Genomic DNA, 21,110 nt, shown 5'->3' on the forward strand with positions numbered 1-21,110 from the left:
CCTTTTGGCTCATATGTACAACTCGAGCGAACAGTCCTATTGTCCAACCCGACTCGCCTATTTGATCAACTTTATCGAGATGGAAAGAAAATATTCTGAAATAGACATTCAAATTCTTACAATTAGTTGAGTGACAAACAATACAGACAAACAAGAAAACACTGACTAAATCAAACACAATTCGAGTCTGATTCAGATTCTAATGAAGGACAAATGTCTGGTTCAGATTCTAATGGACAAAATGAGAATGTAGATGACCTTCTGAACTACTTGTTATTGATCGATGTTATTTTTAACCTCCTTAAACTCAGATACAATGTTAAGCTAATTTGACCAACCATTTCGTCAAACATGCCATTTCAAATCTACAAACTTTCCTACCAAACCCCCATCTGCAATTACACAATTCATCTTGGAAGCCAACCAACAATCTCTAACCTCGCAACCTCTCCATCAACCTTTCTCTCGATCTAAATACCATCACATTGCTCGCTGTCTTGGGATCCATGGCTTCCTTTTTTCAGCCTCTTTACCATGGCACTTCTGATAGCTAACCTCAGACCCTGCCACGCGGCTAGGCATCTCCTTGACATAACACCAACTGCCGCTCCTGCTGTCTCAGTGCCACCGATACCAATGCCAGTAGTACAAACTGTTCCACATGTCGTGGTGACTATTCCAACAATGCCAGCAGCAGGAGTGTCGTCTTTTGCCCCCTTTATCCCAGTCATTCGCAAAGTTCCACTGCCTTCCATTCCTTCAATTCTGGCCATCCCTTCCATTCCCTTGGTGCTCCACCTGCAGCAGCTCATGATTCAGAGAGATTTCGAGCTTGACATATGCAGTGCACTTTAGTATCATTCCAGTTTGTGGTAGATATTACTTGTGTTTGTGTAATGGCATAGCTTTGTGTAATAAAAATGATTATAACTTTACATTTGTAAAATCTAATTCTAAATAAAAGAGAATGTTTCTTCACTAGTTCGCAAATAGTTAATTGGAGTCGATGTTGTGCAGTTTGTGATGTGTTGTCAGCCTATCTTATACTTGGATGAATAAACAGTTTGTAGCTTATCCGAACTGACATCTGTTCACAGTCGTTCGAGTAGCCAGATCTGGGAAGCACCTTGCACGAGCTAATCCACAAACGTTATTATCTAACTTTACTAGACTACACAGAATTATTAACCAATAAGGTCTAACTAGGGTACTAGCGTCCCGTGATGGATGTCAAGCCCCTAACTCAACTTAGTCTTCACTAAAACTGCATCTTTGCCAGATCCACTAAATATAACAATCGTGAGTTACCATGGATACTGCCAAGCAACAAAATCCCACAATCCAACTCATCTGACTTGTGTTGTCCGATAGACGCCCTTTAATCTCCTTCAACATATTCACTCATCTTAGCAAGTTGGCCTACCCTAATAGTCAAGAATGGTCAAGAATGGCCAAGTAGCGCATCTTCTAACTAAATCTTAAGACTTCAAATTGAACCAATATTAGTATTTGACTAAGAGATAGTATGTTCCCTCCTCTACGAGTCCATCAAATCAAATCGTAATCCTAGGGTTGTACCAAATATTCGTGAGCAAGCTTAGTGTTTAACTTGATAAGAACTTGTTTATAATTAAATAAACAAATTTGAATATATATATATATATATATATATATATATATATAGCTCGTTAAGAACGGAATACCTAGATTATCAAAAATAAATAAAGATTGTCAATTATTTATATGGTAAATCAACAAAAAAAATTAATAAATAAATTTGTATTATCAAGCTCAATATCTAATTAAACAAGCTTTAAAATATAAAAGTTTCGATCAATCAAGCAAGTTTGAATTGAGAGATAGATTTCATTTGTTTGCGCTAAGGAAAAAAAAGTTTGAACAACTATTTCAATAACTTGATTCATTTTAAGCTCAATTTGATTCGGTTACCTTATTAAATAAACTTAAACATCATAAAATTTGTGGCTTGGCTTGTTTACAACCCTACATAATCCTACTAAAATTATTGGATTGGCTCATTCAAGCAAGAGAACGAAATGGAATGACCCATTCTATTTCATTAACTCTGCCCTACTTAAAAAGCAATTAAAAAAAAAAAGTAGAACAAACAAAATATGAGTGATAATTTCAGATTTACTTGAATGCTGTAACTTCAAACCATCCAAGACCTTACCCAGGTTTCAATGAAGGACAAATGGCAATGTAGGTGACCTTTTGAACTACTTGTAAACAATGAATATCCATTGTTGACCTCCGTTCAAATTTCACTCATTCCTACCAAGCCACGCCTTGTAATTGCACAGCTCATTTTGGAAGACGACCAACAATCTCTACTTTTAGCAACCTCTCCATCAATCCTTCCCTCTATATAAACACTATGACTTTGCTTAACCCTGTCATCAACTCACTGTCTTACCTCTTCTTTAGATTATCTAAGGATCTAAACTACTTTACGTGACTCTCGTTCATGGCTTCCTTTTTCAGCCTCTTTGCCATGGCAATTATGGTAGCAAACCTTGGGCCCTGCTACACGGCTCGGCATCTACTTGATACAACACCTGCTGCTGCACCCCCTGTTGTATCGGCGGTCCCAACTTTGCCTATGCCAACGCTTCCAGCAGTGCCACCAGTACCTGCCACTACGATACCAATGCCCACGATGCCAACTGTTCCACAAGTTTCAGTGCCGGGGGTGCCAACTATTCCGATGCCCACCATTCCAGCAATACCAACAGCAGGAGTGCCACTGTCGGCTCCCATTATTCCAGCCATACCCAAAGTTTCACTGCCTCCTATTCCTTCGATTCCGATCACCCCTTCCATTCCCTTCCTCAGCACTCCACCTCCTGCAGCATCTCCATGATTCATAGGGACTTTGAGCTTAATGTATGCAGTGTCTTTTAGACTATTACAGTATGCCTTTGTGTACGATCTAGTCATTACTATGTCGACTTCGTGTACTAATCTGCATTATGCAATAATACTTAAATAAGTTGATATTTATGTTATGATTGTACTTTTACATTCATTTTTTTTACTAGCAAATGAGAGAGTTGATCAATGAGGTTGATGCTGCATAGTTTATAAATGTGTCATCCTGCTAATCATAATGTTATATTTGGTTCAGGAATGAAGTTGACAAAGAAATAGAATAACTACAGAATGCAAATAGATTTAATCACGACTTTCACCTACTTAGCTCCATGAAAACTACTCGTAGCTTGTTCAGATGGTATCTCCTATCCATGGTTTGTTCGAGCAGTTGAGCTTCATTCATGTTGTAAATGTTGGAATCCATCACTGCCTGAACTGATAAAAGAAAGTTCCATTATTCAAGTTTACCCTCTGCATTGTAACTTCCCCTACTAAGTTCTATATGGATACGAAATTTTGACCACCATACAGCTACTAAATGGTGAGCCTGATGCCGCCATGGGCATCGCCAAGCAAAGCAACAAGATTCTTCAATAGCTAGCAATTGTCACATTCAAACCGAGACAAAGAATGCTCAACCACAAAGGCTGCATAAACAAATGAGCATGCATTAGGCATCTGACCCATTTGGCTTGCCTAACTCATCAAACTTGTCTAGTCTAATTGACCCATTTGCGCTCTTACAACTTATTGACTAGTCAATCCTTGTCGACTTGCCCACCTAACCAATGGAATTTGACTTTATAATTGATGAATAAATATTGATATTTAATAAAAATGGAGAATTTCATTCTCTCCTCTTTACCACTAGAAATCAAATACATTGGAATCTATGTAGATATGAAATTGCAGCTAATGAATATTAATAAAAAAAGAATAAAGATTGTCAACTATTTGTATGGTAAATCAATAAAAAAAAAAATATTAATAAATAAATCTGTATTATCAAGCTCAATAACTAATTAAACAAACTTAAAAATATAAAAGTTTCGATCAATCAAACAAGTTTGAATTGAGAGATCGATTTCATTTGCTTGAACTAAGGAAAAAAAAAAAGCTTGAACAACTATTTCAATGACTTGGTTCATTTTAAGCTCGACTTGACTTGGTTACTTTATCAAATAAGCTTGAACATCATAAAATTTAACTCGGCTTGGCTTATTTACAACCCTACATAATCCTACTAAAATGATTAGATCAGTTCATTCAAGCAAGAGACGAAATGGAGTGACCCATTCTATTTCATTAACTCTGCCCTACTTAAAAAGCAATAAAAAAAAAAGTAGAACAAACAAAATATGAGTGATAATTTCAGATTACTTGAATGCTGTAACTTCAAACCATCCAAGACCTAGTCCAGGTTTCAATGAAGGACAAATGGCAATGTAGGTGACCTTTTGAACTACTTGTAAACAATGAGTATCCATTGTTGACCTCCGTTCAAATTTCACTCATTCCTACCAAACCACGCCTTGTATTTGCACAGCTCATTTTGGAAGACAACCAACAATCTCTACTTTTAGCAACCTCTCCATCAATCCTTCCCTCTATATAAACACTATGACTTTGCTTAACCCTCTCATCAACTCACTGTCTTACCTCTTCTTTAGATCATCTAAGGTTTACGTGACTCTCGTTCATGGCTTCCTTTTTCAGCCTCTTTGCCATGGCAATTATGGTAGCAAACCTCGGGCCCTGCTACACAGCTCGGCATCTACTTGATACAACACCTGCTGCTGCACCCCCTGTTGTATCGGCGGTCCCAACTTTGCCTATGCCAATGCTTCCAGCAGTGCCACCGGTACCTCCCACTACGATACCAATGCCCACGATGCCAACAGTTCCACAAGTTTCAGTGCCGGGGGTGCCAACTATTCCGATGCCCACCATTCCAGCAATGCCAACAGCAGGAGTGCCACTGTCGGCTCCCATTATTCCAGCCATACCCAAAGTTTCGCTGCCTCCTGTTCCTTCGATTCTGACCACCCCTTCCATTCCCTTCCTCAGCACTCCACCTCCTGCAGCAGCTCCATGATTCATTGGGACTTTGAGCTTAATATATGCAGTGTCTTTTAGTCTATTACAGTATGCCTTTGAGTACGAATCTAGTCATTACTATGTCGACTTCGTGTACTAATCTGCATTATGCAATAATACTTAAATAAGTTGATATTTATGTTATGATTGTACTTTTACATTCATTTTTTTTTTACTAGCAAATGAGAGAGTTGATCGATGAGGTTGATGCTGCATAGTTTATAAATGTGTCATCATGCTAATCATAATGTTATATTTGGTGGAATGAAATTGACAAAGAAATAGAATAACTACAGAATGCAAATAGATTTAATCACGACTTTCACCTACTTAGCTCCATGAAAACTACTCGTAGCTTGTTCAGATGGTATCTCCTATCCATGGTTTGTTCGAGCAGTTGGAGCTTCATTCATGTTGTAAATGTTGGAGTCCATCACTGCCTGAACTCATTATTCAAGTTTACCCACTGCATGTAACTTCATTTACACCCTACTAAATTCTATATGGATACGAAATTTTGACCACCATACAGCTACTAAATGGTGAGTCTGATGCCGCCATGGACATCACCAAGCAAAGCAAAAAGATTCTTCAATAGCTAGCAATTGTTCCCATTCAAACGAGACAAAAAATGCTCCACCACATAGGCTGCATAAACAAATGAGCATGCATCAGGCCATCTGACCCATTTGGCTTGCCTAACTCATCTAACTTGTGTAGTCTAATTGACCCATTTGTGCTCTTACAACTTATTGACTAGTCAATCCTTGTTGACTTGCCCACCTAACCAACGGAATTTGACTTTATAATTGATGAATAAATATTGATATTTAATAAAAATGGAGAATTTCATTCTCTCCTCTTTACCGCTAGAAATCAAATACATTGGAATCTATGAAGATATGAAATTGCAGCTAATGAAGAGTGATTTGGTCTTCATAGATGTTGTTTGCTCACAGATAATGAAGGAGCTGAGAATCTACTCCCTTCTTTGTTTACTCGAGTGAATCTTTAACTGATGAAATTGCCAAAGATAACTCTACCTTCATCAGTAAAAACATCAACATCTTGATCTTTTTTTTCTCATTCCACAAGACAGCAGGTGACACCCAGCAAGAGAAGTAACCACCTTCTCGGAGGCCTATGAGCATTGTCCTATGCAACACCAAGGTTACCGCCAGTTTTTTCTCTGGCAGCTTCAAGCTCTACTAGCTCTCCAGGTCCAGATTCAACAATTTTCCTGCAGATTCTCACTGTCTAGCCCCATGTAAACAAACCATAAAGGAATCAAAGAAAAACAAAGTAAACTTGAGTCTGTTTAAGGTTCAGTAATTTCCCTAACCATAATATATGATCCAACTTAAAGCACGGTTAATTGAAGAACAACAATGTAGGTGACCATTAGAACTACCTGTAATCAATCAGTCAATAGCCTCCATTGACCTCCCATGAAATTGTAATATGATGTTAAGTTAATTTGACCAAACCTTGCTTCAAACATGTCATTTTTCAAACTCCCAAATATACACCCATTTAAGAGCCATGCTATGTGATTACACGACTCATTTTGGAAGCCAACCAACAATCTCTACCCTTGCAACCTCTCCATCTTTCCTTCTCTATATAAACACAATCACTTTGCTTCACCCGCACACCACACACTTAGCTCTTATCTAGGCCATCTCAAGATCTACTCGACTTACCTTTTTTTGTTCATGGCTTCCCTTTTTGGCCTCTTTTCCATGGCAATTCTGATCTCTAACCTTGGGCCCTGCCACACAGCTCAGAATCTCCTTGACACAATACCTTGCCTATGCCAATGCTTCCAGCAGTGCCACCAATGTCGGCCTTCCCACAACTTTCAACACCCCCAATATAACAGTGCCAACACTTCCACAAGTTTCAGATCCATCAATGCCACTGGTGCCTCCTACTATTCCAACGCCCACTGTTCCAGTAATACCAACTGCAGGAGTGCCACTGCCAGCTCCCATTATTCGAGCCATACCCCAAGTTTCATAGCCTCCCATTCCTTCAATTCCGACCATCCCATCCATTCCAACCATCCCTTCCATTCCCTCCTCACTCCACCTCCTGCAGCAGCTCCATGATTTAGAGACACTTTGTGTTTGATGTGTGTGTATGCCTTGACACTATTCCAGAGTCTACTGGGTAATGTGAGTATGATTGTAGTCATGGTGGTAATGATTATTAGGTGATGGTTTTATTCATGTGTTCTATGATTTGTGTATTAATTTTATGTTATGTAGTAATAAATAATTGATATATCAATATTATATTGGTAAAACTTTACATGTCCATTTACTTTACTATTAAAATAACAAAAGCAACTTAAAACAAAGAGAACTTTCCCACATACTCTCTACTTGCTAGCTTGGCTACCTACCTTGAAAGAATAATAGAGAAGTAGAAAAGGAGAACAAGAAAATTAAAAAAAGGACAACAGTTTTAGGAAGATAATATTGGAATGTTAAATGTTACAAATGCTTAAACTTATGAAGTTTTGGGTTTTGCATTATGCTAACCGAGAAATTTACAAAAGTAGAGTGAGTGGGCATAGAACCTATTTGTCTGATGTATTTAATCCCAATCATCATCAAAGAAACCGGCATCCTTCATTTCAGAGTAGTATACATTCTCCAAGCGCATATCTTCTTCCTGTAAAGCAAAAAGGAGAATATAATACCAGATATAAAATTACCAAAATAATCAGCTCAGATCGATGCAATAGAAGGAATGTGAAAGAAAGACCTGGAAAAAATCTGCAAGGAAGACCACATATAGAAGTGGAAGATAAAGAGAGTGGTAGCATACAGTTGTTAGATTGAACAACCTACAAGAAAAACAAGTCGCATTTGGCATCACATATAATAATAGACAAGGTTTTGAATAGGATATAATCAATACCATATCCCAAATCCAGATCCATTTGAAGCAAGCAGGCAACCGAACAGGGACATTGAATTCAGCAACAGCATAGCACAAACATAGTTGTAGAATGATGGTCTTGCTGCCAATGTGTACAATATTAATAACTGACAGTGAAGAAGCAACACCGTGTTTATGGTAGAACCCCAAAAGGAAACTAGGATTACCAGGTAATCTTTCTCTCCACTTTGAGTGATGCATGAAGAAAATGAAGCCATAGACTGCACTGAGCAGCAGCTTGTGGACAATCCACAAACCCCATCTTGCACGGTTTTCTTTATTATTGCTGTCTGCAAATAGAGGAACCCCAAAGCCATATATGTAGATAGTCTGCAGAGAGAAGATCAGTCAGAATTTTCTCTTTTTATTTTGTATTTGGTGATGTAAGCATCATAATGAAGGCCTATGGATGACTAAGTAAACTACTACTGAAGATCACTGGACATTATTCTCTTGTTTACTTAGTTCAAGAACCTAACATAGAGCAGATGTGGTTCAACCAAACCAACATGATCCTCCATGCATCACGAAGTCAGATCAAAATCAATACTCTCTTCAGTCTTAGCTAATGCTAGAGACTAAAATGAATTGTAGTAGGCAGATACATGATCCTTCTGAGTCAACCTAAGGCCAATTTATCTGTGGCATATACAAGATGATTACAAAAAAGCTTCACAAGTAGTTGTGTGAAGTGAAATTGCTTTTGCAGTACTATACACGACATATACATGTCTCAGAAACATAAATATATAACACAACTACAAGCATTTGCACTTAAGCAGACAGTACAAGCGCATAAACACACTGTACACTACAGAACAAATAGGGAAGCATGCAATTTTGAGATCTACCCATCTCAAATTAAGCAGGCAGATTCCACAAGAATAAGACAATGGCTTTGACTCGATAGAAGAAATCTGCTCAAAGGCACCAATTGGTTGAATTCATGGTTTAAAGAGCGGGGTAGATGGCCACTAGGCAGAATTGTACACGGACCACTTTGCCTAGGAGATAAGCAGACATGTTAAGCAGGTTTTTTAAGAGAATTGTACATGGACCACGGCATGCCCAGGCAATGATCCAGTTTAGTGGGAAGAAAAAAATGGTATTTTGAAATATTTGATTCACTTTATAAGCCAAGCCTAAAACTTCTCATCTTCTCCACCGTTTTTCTAAAGCCCTGCCACAATGAACTACGTAAGCATAACAACTCTGCTGCTTCCGAACTGACAGCCCTCCTCCTGGTGAAGATATTTGGCCATCTTCCTCCCCTTCTTATTCCCCACATTAGCTGCTCCCAACCCAACACCCCTTCTTATGCCACAACAGCTAATTTTTGCATGTGTTTAGTAATTTTATTGTTTTTATATGTTTGGTAAATTTTGCATGTGTTCTTGCACTGCAAAATATGATTAAAATTTTACAATTATAACCTTGAATGCATAAACCTATGTTAATAATATTTTAATGTCGTCCACCAAGGCACTAGGCGGTTAGCCAACCGCCATTGTAACCTTACTTGAATTCTCAGAAATTATCTGAAGTTGGCCATCACATCAACAAGATTTTATAGAGTAGGCTTGGCCATCCATTACTAGCCTATGTTTGATCACTTATAAAATGAATAACCTCATCTTAGGAACAAGTAAGCGGTAAAAACATGTTAATTAGCACAAGACAATGTTACTTATCATTTGCAATATTCTATAATGTTAAAAAATTGCATTTTTAGAAATTTCATGCATTTCATATTCCATTTTTCCTCATGTCTACCAATCATGGCATACATGATTCACACATAGTTTCCTTCATTTTCATCATCTTTACATATTTTATGTATTTCTCCTGGTATTAAGGTTGTTTTGCTCATGAGACAACCTGAACCTTATTTATAAGATCACGATAGATATGCCAATTGGACATCCTTGAGCAGAGTTGGATTAGTTAATTGTGATTATGCATTCATTGCCTAATCAAGATGAGATTTTTTTTTTACATTTTCAAGAATACTAAGGGTGTGTTTGGTTTGCACGTTTTCCATTTTCATTTTATGGAAAACGCGCGTTTCTTAGAAAACAGAAAATGACTTTTTGTCATTCTCTATTTTTCTAGAAAATGCTATCTATTTTTTTAGAAAACAAACACGAAAAATGCAAACCAAACACCATTTTCAGAAACGTGCGTTTTTCAGAAAATGAAAATGAAAAACGCACAAACCAAACGCACCCTAAAAATCTCAAAGCCTGACAGATCGTACATATAAAGTCATGGATTTAATTTTTATATCCCAAATTCTGCTATCAAATTTGTTGGCTAACACAATGATCCATCAGTAGTCATTTCCAAGCAAATACTGTAATCCAAAAAATGGAAGTAATAACTTTGTCAAAATACATTCTAGCAGAGCGTTTTTACCTAAAAATTATTATGTCGAGGGATTGGAAAATGAGCACTAGAGAGCAAACTTACTGAATAGAAAATTTGATTACCTTTAGTAGTGTATCAGCGGCAACAATTACTCCAGACACAACAAATGTACGTGTTAAAACATCCAATCCACCAGCATGACTTCCTTGAAGCAGAAACGCCAACAAACTTATTTCCATGAACAACATCCCAGTTTCTGTAAACAAAGATAACATATTCCATGCAGATTCCTTTGCAGCAGTACACTGCCACACCTGCTTCCAAATGAAAAAAAAAAAATGAAATAATGGTGAACATTAGTTACATGATATCTAATGGCCGAGGTGAACAAACATGTTTGTTGATTGTCAGATAAAAGTGATAACTGGAAATAGACAACAAGTGATGAAGTCAATTTGCAGCAAAATAACCTAACAAATAAAAGCAGCTGTTTCGCAATAATAACATACTTTTCCTTTTTGAGTCTCAAGTATGATAGATCTCAATTAGATTCTTAGTGAGGCCATCAATTTTATCAGGAATTTCCAATTTACTTCATCTGCCTAATTAGTATCTTTTTTATGATTGTTCATTGTTCAATCAATAAATTGAAAATGTAACAGTGGATAATACATATTATGATTACTGCAAAAATCAATAATATAAAGAATAGCATATCCCATATGGTGATGTATTATTCTCTCTCTATGTTCAATAGCATATTAAGCTATGATAACAACATTGACTTAAGCATGGCATGTCATGTAACCCAAATATAATTAAGCAATCAGACCAATTGTACTCCATAACATTGAAAAAATCAATTCCTAATCCTGTCTCGGATACTTATGAATCAAATTCCTACATTATCTAACTTGCTGCAACAATAGTTGACTTGTATGGAAATCTTGTATAAACCTAAGTATCTGGAAACTTTTCATTTCTTCCAACCAGGGCACAACATGGGCAAAAGATCACAGTCCAGCATACTGTATTTCCTTTTCAAGAAAAAAATCACAGACAGACATACTGTAGTCACAGCCCATTTGAAAGTTCTCCTTTCACCAATGCTATAGCAACCGAATCATGATAAACAATATGCTTAAATAAGGTACCTGAAAAAAGTGCGGGTTTTGTTTCATCAACCAATTAATGTAGTTAGGTGGCCTCAAATATATTTGATTATCAATAAGTTCCTAGTCCTAATTTTGAATACAAGCATCCATGTTAGTATATTAGTATATATTTAAAACCGTCATACATAAACACAAAGTACGGAAAATACGTTAAAGAATGACATTTACCTGATCATGCTGATTCCGAATAAAAGGGAAAAAAAAAACAAGTATGTGGCAGAAGTAACAGCCGCGATTGGGGCCGCACCTGGACTAGGCACCAGAAGAGATTGAGGAGGCTGACAAGCCACAGGAGAGCATAGTAGGAAACCATCAGATGAGACTGCCCGGACGTGAGCTTAAGGAAGCTCTTCCGCGCCAGCCAACCGAGGTAAGCGACGAATAAAGCGGAGGGGACGATCAACGCGAGGTTGTACGGAGGACCATGGCAACCCACGAACCACGAGGGGGAGGCAGCGGGAATATGGACGGTGGCCAATGGAAGATCCGACGACGCGGCCGTGAGGGACATCTCAGCGAGCAGTTGCTCCGGCGCTCTCATATCTAAGAACCCGGGCGCGAGAACATCAGCGCCGAGACCTCTACTCTACCCGCGGATCGAAGATGGTCGCTAGAGGGAGGAGAGGTGGCGGAGAATGGAGGGATCGGAAACCCTAATACCGGATCCTTTCTTGTAATCGGCAGCGGAAAAGAACGGGGGAACGAGCACGTTTTTCTTCTACTTCCCCAACGAAAACGAAAACGAAAACGAAAACCAGCAAAACAAAATGCTCTGAACTCGATGAGAGTGTCGACGTGTCAATCTGGATTTCCTACCCGTCTCCTGGATGGTCGGCAGGAGTGGTGCCCACGTAAGACAGCCCTAGAAGCTATCAACACGTGGGATGTTTACTTTTATATCTTTTTTATATTGTTTAGTCGGATACGCGGATGAAAGGCGAAAAGGTAAAAATAAAAAAAATAAGGAAGAAAAAGAGAACGATTTTGTACCCAAGATGATGTAGGTAGAATTATGGGTCTATCAAAAGAAAAATAATAGGCTCAAGTTAAGAATCTTAATAAAATGTTTAAAAATAAACACATGAAATAATGGAATTCATAAAAAAATAAAATGAAGGACCATTAATTTATATGTTTATCTTTGAATATTTTATTAAAATTTTTCCTTGAGTATATCATAGCTCTTATCAAAAGGTATATTAATAAATATGAAAGTCCTTTTATACCTCTCTCGTTAACATCATCTTTTGCTATCTTATTTTATAGGCATCCGAATCACATTTGAATTATTTAGATTTAAAATTTTCATTGATGGTTCGGATTGTGATGATGTCAATATCTTTCTCCCTCCTTCTCTCAACGCGTACAAGCTTCACACTTTTCTAACTCTTCGATTGCAAAAAAATGTTCACACATTTTTAGTTGTGAGATTGTCCCCCCAACGAAAGAGTACATAAATGTCTTCGTGTGTCCGTCAGGCGACATCAAGAACTTCCGACGAAAATCCACACTGGTTCAGTCTCTGCCGTGAAGTTTAGGGTTTCTGTCAATTCTCTCCTTTCATAATAACAAAAGGAAGTGGGCTAGGTGTTTCATCCTCTGCTGTTAAATTACACACAAAGGAATCATCTTTGAAACCATCGGATTTGCAAAGCCTGAACCAGTTTGGATAGAAACTACATTAGAACAACGTGTTAGGTCACTTTAATAGTTTTTTTAAAAAATCCGCAAAGAAAGGAAGGCATCAAAGATGTGTTAGTCTACATTATCGACACTTAGCCATGATCAAACAATCTCCCTTTAATATTTTCTTGGGCATACAAGATATACAGCATACTCGTGGTATATTGGTCAATATATTTCAAAATTGAGATTTAACTTATCAACCCTTTAGGTTCTCATGTATAACTATGAATTTTAAGCATGAAGTAGTAGTTTATTAAAATAAAATAGTTTGGAAATCTTAATATTTATTTATGTTAGTTGTTTGAACAATATAATAGGACACTGGTTGCTGCTAATATAATACAATTCAGGTGCACATATTCCGTGCCAACTGGCACAAAGCAAAAGCTTCATTTTTATTGGTTAAAACAAAGTTTTGACACCATATATAGATTCTACAAAACTCAAACCTTGATAGAGAAAGTGATTTTAGAGAAATCCAAGTACCGTAAGGACATTAGTGAGTTTTGACCAAAACCCACTGATGGACCTACACATCTTTGATTGTGCCCATTTCAAGTCTTATGAGTTTATAGTATTCCAAGGACTCCAACGGTGCTATTCATTACTAATTTAAAGATCCTTAGAGGTGATCAAACGTTACGAAACATCTCAAGCTAATTTTGGGCCTAATATACTAACATATCAGGCACATGTTGGGTCTGATATGCTAACATATTAACTCCAACGTTGGGTCTGATAGGTTGGGACCTTGACCGCTTTGTTCAGTCGATCACTTCTAAATTCATACTCCATAAATCTAAAACTTGACACCATCTCTCCCTTCTATAAACTATAAACTCACTACGGATTGCAAAAAAGTATAGAAATTCCAGTAGGTCATGTCCAACAGTAGGTTTTAAGGCTACGGCATGTGATTGGAAATTGCTAATAGTAGTGCAATATTGCTATAATATCTAACTAAGTTGTCACTAAAAAATAAAATGGTGGTGTTTGGTGTTGTTGTAAATTTAATGATGTTCATTTATAGAAATTCAATAGGTGCACATGTTCCATGACAACTGGCATGGAGCAAGAGCTTCATATGGGTTTTGACCAAAATTTATTGATGGACCTACACATCTCTGATCACACCCATTTCAAGTCTTATGAGTTTCTAGTATTCCAAGAACTCTAACGGTGTTATCCATTACTAATTTAAAGATCCTTAGAGGTGATCAAATATTACGAAACATCTCAACCTAATTTTGGGTCTGATATGCTAACATATCAGGCTCACGTTGGGCCTGATATGCTAACATATCAGGCCCACGTTGGGCCTGATAGGTTGGGACCTTGGCCTCTTTGTTCAGTCGATCACTTCCAAATTCTTACTCCACAAATCTAAAACTTGACACCATCTCTCCCTTCTATAAACTATAAACTCACTACGGATTGTAAAAAAGTATAGAAATTCTAATAGGCCAGGTTCAAGAGTAGGTTTTAAGGCTATGGCGTGTGATTGAAAATTGCTAATAGTAGTGCAATATTGCTATAACATCTAACTAAGTTGTCACTAAAAAATAAAATGGTGGTGCTTGGTGTTGTTCTAAATTTAATGATGTTCATTTAAAGAAATTCAATAGATGCACATGTTCCATGCCAACTGGCACGGAGCAAGAGCTTCATTTTTATTAGTTAAAACTAAGTTTTGACACCATATATAGATTCTACAAACTCAAACCTTGATAGGGAAGGTGATTTTAGAGAAATCTATGTACCGTAGGGCCATCGGTGGATTTTGACCAAAACCCATTGATGGCCCTGCACATCTCTGATCGCGTCCATTTCAAGTCTTATGAGTTTCTAGTATTTCAAGAACTCCAACGGTGTTATCCATTACTAATTTAAATATCCTTAAAGGTGATCAAACGTTACGAAACATCTCAGCCTAATTTTGGGCCTAATATACAAACATACCAGGCCCAACGTTGGGCCTGTAGGTTGGGATCTTGGCCGCTTTGTTCAGTCGATCACTTCCAAATTCTCGCTTCACAAATCTAAAACTTGACACCATCTCTCTCTTCTATAAACTATAAACTCACTATGGATTGCCAAAAAGTATAGAAATTCAATAGGCCAGGTCCAAGAGTGGGTTTTAAGGCTACAGCGTGTGATTAGAAATTGCTAATAGTAGTGCAATATCACTATAAGCTCTATCTAAGTTGTCTCTAAAAAATAAAATGATGGTGCTTGGTGTTGTTGTAAATTTAATGAGCATTTAAAGAAATCCAATAGGTGCACATGTTCCGTGCCAATTGGCACGGAGCAAGACTTTAATTTTTATTGGTTAAAACTAAGTTTTGACACCATATATAGATTCTACAAACTCAAATCTTGATAGGGAAGGTGATTTTAGAGAAATTCAAGTATTGTATGACCATTAGTGGGTTTTGATCAAAACCCACTGATGGACCTATACATCTCTGATCGCACACATTTCAAGTCTTATGAGTTTATAGTATTTCAAGAACTCCAACGGTGATATCCATTACTAATTTAAAGATCCTTAGAGGTGATCGAACATTACGAAACATCTCAGCCTTATTTTGGGCATGATATGCTAACATATCAGGCCCAACGTTAGGCTTGATAGGTTGGGGCCTTGTGTTGGTGCAATTTTGCACTAATGGTCTAACTCAGATTTTGATGAATGATAAGTAAGCTAAGTTAGGTTTTATTGTGATCTAACCATTTGATTAAGTGTGTAGGAAATCCAGCTAGGTCAACGGGTCGATCGGATAGCTGGTATGAAATCTAGCTAGGTTAACGGGTCGACCGGATAGTTGGTACGAAATCTAACTAGGTCGACGGACCAACCGGATAGCTGGTACAAAGTTCAGATAGGTCGACGGGCTAATCAAGTATCTGACAAGAAGTCCAGCTAGGTCAATGGGCCGACTGGATAGCTGGCATGAAGTCAGACAGGTCGACGGACTGACTCGATGTCTGGCAAACTAGTAAGTTAAGGTAAGTCACTCGAGGAGAGTGGTGAGGACGCGCCCTGATTGATGGGACAATAGACGTCGGTCTAGTTTATGTCTATTTGGAATCCCTAACCTGAGACCTTGACTAGTTCCCGGTCTTGGGAGGACAGGAACTAATTAATACTGCTCATTATTAGTGTACTAACATCTGTCTTGCAGGTTATTATTTTATTTATTGGACTAACGTTGTTTTGCACGACAAAGGAGCACATTTGCCTTCGGATGAACAGTGTCTGAAGGCGCCTTCAAGCTTGATAGAAGGTGTCTTTGTACTGTTCATACAAGGCGCCTTCCATGGCCATAGAAGGCGCCTTCCATCGACATGGAAGGCGTCTTCCGCAGGATAAACTTGGATGTCATCGAGGATAAGAGTCGAGCCGTTCGGGATAGAGTTTGACCAGTTGAAGGCACCTTCCACGCCTATGGAAGGCGCCTTCCACAGCCTATATAAGGCAGGCTCGACCAAGCAACCAAAAACAACACTTATACCGGCTACTGCGCGTCCATTTGAGGCTCTGATTGCTCCGGACTCTTGCTACGACTCTCCTACAAAGTTTGTGCTTCTGACAATTACTCCAAGGACTTCTGATCGTGACAGGCAGACCGACTCTAACACGAGCGCTTTCACATTAATTCCTAAAGTGTCGGTAACAAGATTTCTAGTTGTAATTAAATTCTACAAATGGAAAGCGTAGTCTATTACACTTCTCTGAACTTTCTCTGTACTTGATTCCCTCTTCCGGAGGTACCAGAAGAGGTTTTTCGTGGATTACCCATCGATAGATCCGCTAGACTTGGGTCTTGGAGTAGGAGTCACCGAAAGCTACGAACTAAGTAAAATCACTCGTGTTTTCCTGTGTTGTTCGTGTTAGAACCCCAAGGTTGTTTTAAAGTGATTAACAAGTTAAGTTAGGTTATGTGGTGTTTTAACCTTGTGTCTAAGTGTGCATGAGCTTAGGAGCACAGGAAGTCAAGCAAAAGACGTAGCTAGAGAGAAGGACGACACGTGAGAGAGTCAACAGACTCGGTGCATCTGAGGTACGAGGTGCTACGGAAGAGTACGCGGGTGGACGAGGAGGCACGCGGCGTTTCCAAGGGACGAGAAGCCAAAGCGGAAGGTTTCTTAAGAAGGTTGAAATTGGGTTCGGGTGAGCCTTATTTTGGTTGGCTGAAATCACCCAAGCGAGCGGATCCGAAGCGGAAGACCCGGACCGAGGCGAGCAGCACCGGAGCAGAAGGTCCAGACCAAAAGTCAACTAGGTTGACTTTAGTGGTCGGGGTGCCCGGACCCATTCCGAGCGCCCGGACCAGTCTGGGCACCTAGAGCGATTCCGGGTGCCCAGAACTGGATTTTGACCGGATCATGGTCAAACATGATCCGTTGCGAAGGCGATAAAATTTTATCCCCCTCCCAGGCGCCTGGAACCATCCAAGCGCCCGACCAAGGTTATAAATACAACCTTGGTCCAGAAGCTATCCATTCATTCAAGCAATTAGCAAACCAACACTTGTGTGCTTCCATTTTTATTTTAGCTTCTATTTTTTGTACGTCATTGTTGTAAGAGGCTTCTCCGCCTGAAGGAGATACTAGTGCGGTTCATTCCTTGGATTAACAACCTCCCCGGTTATAATTGTAGGACCGTTGGGCCGGTTAGAAGAGTTGGTAAATAACCTGTCAATTAAAAACAGACAACCCTTCCTCGAACGATTAAGCTAACACTTGTAAAATGAATTAAGCAGATAAATAAGAGCATAAAAGAAAAAGACGAGGCACCAGATGTTTACTTGGTTACAACTGATGTGGTTGTTAATCCAAGGAAGATTAAGCTCAAAAACTCCTTCAGGCGGAGAAGCCTCTTACAGCGTTTAGGCACAGAAAATAGAAGCTTAACTACAACTAAAGCATACAAGTGTTTGGAAATAGAATGATCGTGATTATTCAAAAGCTTCTGGACCAAGGCTATATTTATAGCCTTGGTCGGGGCGCCTGGAAGGGTTCCGGGCGCCCTGGGGGGATAAAATTTATCCCCCAACGGTTGGATCGAGTCAAAGCTCGATCCTGTGAAAAAGTCTCTTCCGGGCGCCCGGAAGGGTTCCGGGCGCCCCGGACAGCTCCGGGCGCCCCGGAGCCAAAAGTCAACCCAGTTGACTTTTGGTCCGTGCTCTCTTCTCCGGTTCAGCTCGCCTCTGGTCCGGGTCTTTCTGCTCCGGCTCCGCTTGCTTGGGTGATCTCTGACATCCGGAATAGGGCTCACCCGAACCCATCTTCCGGTCTTCTCGAGCGTGCTTCCCTCCGGCTTCTCGTCCCTCGGAATTACCGCGTGTCCCTTCTCGTCCACCAGCGTACTCATCCGCAGACTTCGTCCCTCGGTCGCACCCCGTGCCGACCTTCGCGCTAGCTGCGTCTCTTGCTCCCCGAGCAATCTTCCGCTCCGGCTTTCGTACCTCGGAACCACCGCGCGCACTTCCTTCTCGTCCGCCGGTGTACTCTTCCGCAGCACCTCGTCCCTCGGACGCACAGCGTGCAGTCCTTCTCGCTAGCTGCGTCTTCCGCTCGAGTACCTGTGCTCCTAAGCTCCTGCACACTTAGGCACAAGGTTAGAAACAACGCAGGACCTAACTTAACTTGTTGATCACACCAAAACAACATTGGGGTTCCAACAATAATCAAGTAAAAATTCTTGTGCCTTTACCTTTTTAGTTATTACTTTAATTAATGCAAGTGTTCTTTTAAAAGTCCGAGAAGGGTAGTTTTGTTTTTTATTTGTGCAGGCTATTTAACCCCCCTTCTAGCCGGCCAACGCGTTCCAACAAGTGGTATCAGAGGCAGGACGCTTCAGAAGGACTAACCGTCGATTGAAGCACCGAACAAATGGCTGGACCAAGCATATACCCACTGAAGTTCGAGGGGGAGTTCGTCAGCTGGAAAAAGCGAATGCAGGTATTTTTCAAAACTGGCTTTGATTTCAACCGTCAGATCCAACGTCAGCTAGGTATTTGATGAGGGGAGAGGTAGCAACCTTGAAGAGAACAAACATTGCTCAACAACAGACTCTCGAGGAGACCCGGCGAGAGGTTGACCACCTCCGAGATGAAAAGATCAAACTTGAATCTTTCCTACAAATGTCCAAGGCGAAACTTCAAGAAGCTCAGTCGGATCTCTCGGGAGCCTTGGCCGCCCTGGAGACTTATAAGGCAAGGGAAGCTGAGTGGCTGAGAGCGCACCGAGAAGAATACTTGCGCTCTCGAGAGTTCGGCACGCAAGTGGGGGATCGCTTCACTGCATCCTGTTGGTGCAGCGGGACCGGCAAGCGGGGGGGGGGGGGGGGGTGAATTGCCTGTAACACAAAAAGTATACCCTCCTCAAACTTTCAACTCTAAGATAAAGCAACAAGAATAATAAAATAAATAACAGAAAAGAAAAGAGACGACTCAGCGGTTTTGACTTGGTTACAACCAAGAAGGTTGTTAATCCAAGGCGGTTGAATAGGCGCACTAGTAGAGTCTCCTTCTCTGAAGGCGGATAAGCCTTTTACACAATTGGAAAGCACAGAAGTTGCTAAGAAATGAAAGTACAGAGTTGTCTTTCGTTGCTGTTCAAGGCCCCTTTATATAGGGGTTCCAGAGCTTATCAGATCACCTGATCTTCGAGATCAGGTTTTGACTCGAGAGGGATTGGTCGACCAATCCCCAAGTTCGGTCGATCGAACCTGCGTACTTGGCCAGCCTTCCATCTAGATGCAGTCTGTATGGATCGAGCCTGCGTTCAGTCGACTGATCTCATTGTTCGGTCGACCAATCTCATTGTTCGGTCGACCGATCAGCCAACAGCTGGTTGCTGACGTGTCTGCTGATGTGTCACCAACGGCTGCCTTCTATTGATAGGGGTTCGGTCGACCGATCATGGCGTTCGGTCAACCGAACACTTGTCAAGTCAACTCCCGGTTGACTTGCTTTGGTTCAGTTTGCTTGGGTGATTTCGGCCAACCGGAATAGAGCTCACCCGAACTCAATTCCCAGCCTTCTCCTCGAGTAGTCTTCCGTCCCGGCTTTACGTCCCTCGAACGCCGCACACGTTCTTCATGTCTACCGGTGTACTCTTCCGCAGCTCTCTCGTCCTTCGGACGCATCGAGCCTATCGGCTCCCTTCCCATGTCGTCCTTCTCGCTAGCTGCGTCTTCCGCTCGACTTCCTGCGCTCCTAAGCTCCTGCACACTTAGACACAGGGATCGGACAAACAGGACCTAACCTAAACTTGGTTGATCACATCAAAATAACCACGGGGTCCAACAATCTCTCCCTTTTTGATGTGTATCAACCCAAGTTTAAGTTAGGGTAAAAACAAACAAATAATAATTTTAAGAAAATTACGAAACTAATATTTTAAGCACAAAAATTTTTTAAAAATAAAAAATTTTAATTTTCCTAACTCCCCCTAAACTTGTTACTTAAGTCTCCCCCTTTGATCATAAAAAAAATGGGGGAAAAAATTTCTAAGTAAAAAAAATGATTTTCCAAGTAAAATTTTTTTAAAAGATTTCCTGTTTCGACATTTTGAAATGTTTAAAAATTTTTCAAAGCATTATATAATTCTAATTTTAATGTTTTTATCAGAAAGTTAATTAAACAGTTTATTTCGATATTTCGGCTTCCAAGTCATGGTGAGACACTAGGCCTTCTTGGTTATTAGAGCAATAACTACTTCCTTAGACAAAGCTTCATAAAAAAATTCTAAACATTTAATCTCTTTTCTGACAACCTTAATTTATAACAATTTTAATTTAGGACGGATTTTGAAACCCAATAGAGGTTCCTTCCTACAGGATTAATTAAAAATCTGGGGGGTACATAAGTTTTAGGAATTTTCCTAAGTTGACTTTGATGCTTTCTAATATACCAGTTTAATTTATAAAAA

At 39.7% G+C, this 21,110-nt stretch overlaps 2 protein-coding genes across 12 annotated transcripts; one reads left to right on the plus strand and one right to left on the minus strand.

Moving 5' to 3' along the window:
* Positions 1–76: 76 nt before the first annotated feature.
* On the minus strand, positions 77–12,235 carry LOC122043376 (protein CANDIDATE G-PROTEIN COUPLED RECEPTOR 2-like). Of its 11 annotated transcripts, none has more exons than XR_006129495.1 (9): positions 11,731–12,235; positions 10,431–10,622; positions 8,109–8,271; positions 7,921–8,023; positions 7,765–7,846; positions 7,577–7,671; positions 3,425–3,542; positions 3,217–3,330; positions 529–798 (listed from the first exon to the last, which is right to left on the minus strand). XR_006129495.1 is itself a non-coding variant. In XM_042603958.1 (7 exons), the coding sequence occupies exons 1-6, from the start codon at positions 12,022–12,024 to the stop codon at positions 7,594–7,596; spliced, it is 912 nt and encodes a 303-aa protein (XP_042459892.1). In that variant the 5' UTR covers positions 12,025–12,235; the 3' UTR covers positions 77–95; positions 7,577–7,593. The 11 variants fall into 11 exon arrangements, 5 of the variants coding, with proteins under 5 accessions (XP_042459892.1, XP_042459890.1, XP_042459891.1 ...); XR_006129497.1 differs by having other exon boundaries at positions 3,213–3,330; XR_006129498.1 differs by lacking the exon at positions 3,425–3,542 and having other exon boundaries at positions 3,217–3,325.
* LOC122043379 (protein app1-like) lies at positions 4,540–5,131 on the plus strand. Its single transcript, XM_042603961.1, has one exon. The coding sequence runs from the start codon at positions 4,595–4,597 to the stop codon at positions 4,988–4,990; it is 396 nt and encodes a 131-aa protein (XP_042459895.1). The 5' UTR covers positions 4,540–4,594; the 3' UTR covers positions 4,991–5,131.
* Positions 12,236–21,110: the final 8,875 nt, after the last annotated feature.

This window comes from Zingiber officinale, chromosome 2A (genome assembly GCF_018446385.1).
Source record: "Zingiber officinale cultivar Zhangliang chromosome 2A, Zo_v1.1, whole genome shotgun sequence".
In the NCBI taxonomy this organism is placed as follows: Eukaryota; Viridiplantae; Streptophyta; class Magnoliopsida; order Zingiberales; family Zingiberaceae; genus Zingiber; species Zingiber officinale.

Coding starts and splice junctions, on each gene's coding strand:
- LOC122043379 (XM_042603961.1), top strand. CDS start 4,595: ATGGCTTCCTTTTTCAGCCTCTTTGCCATGGCAATTATGGTAGCAAAC.
- LOC122043376 (XM_042603958.1), bottom strand. CDS start 12,024: ATGAGAGCGCCGGAGCAACTGCTCGCTGAGATGTCCCTCACGGCCGCG. Junction 10,623..11,730: donor TCTTCTGGTGCCTAGTCCAG/GTGCGGCCCCAA, acceptor ATTTGGAAGCAG/GTGTGGCAGTGTACTGCTGC. Junction 8,272..10,430: donor CCGCTGATACACTACTAAAG/GTAATCAAATTT, acceptor TTCTCTCTGCAG/ACTATCTACATATATGGCTT.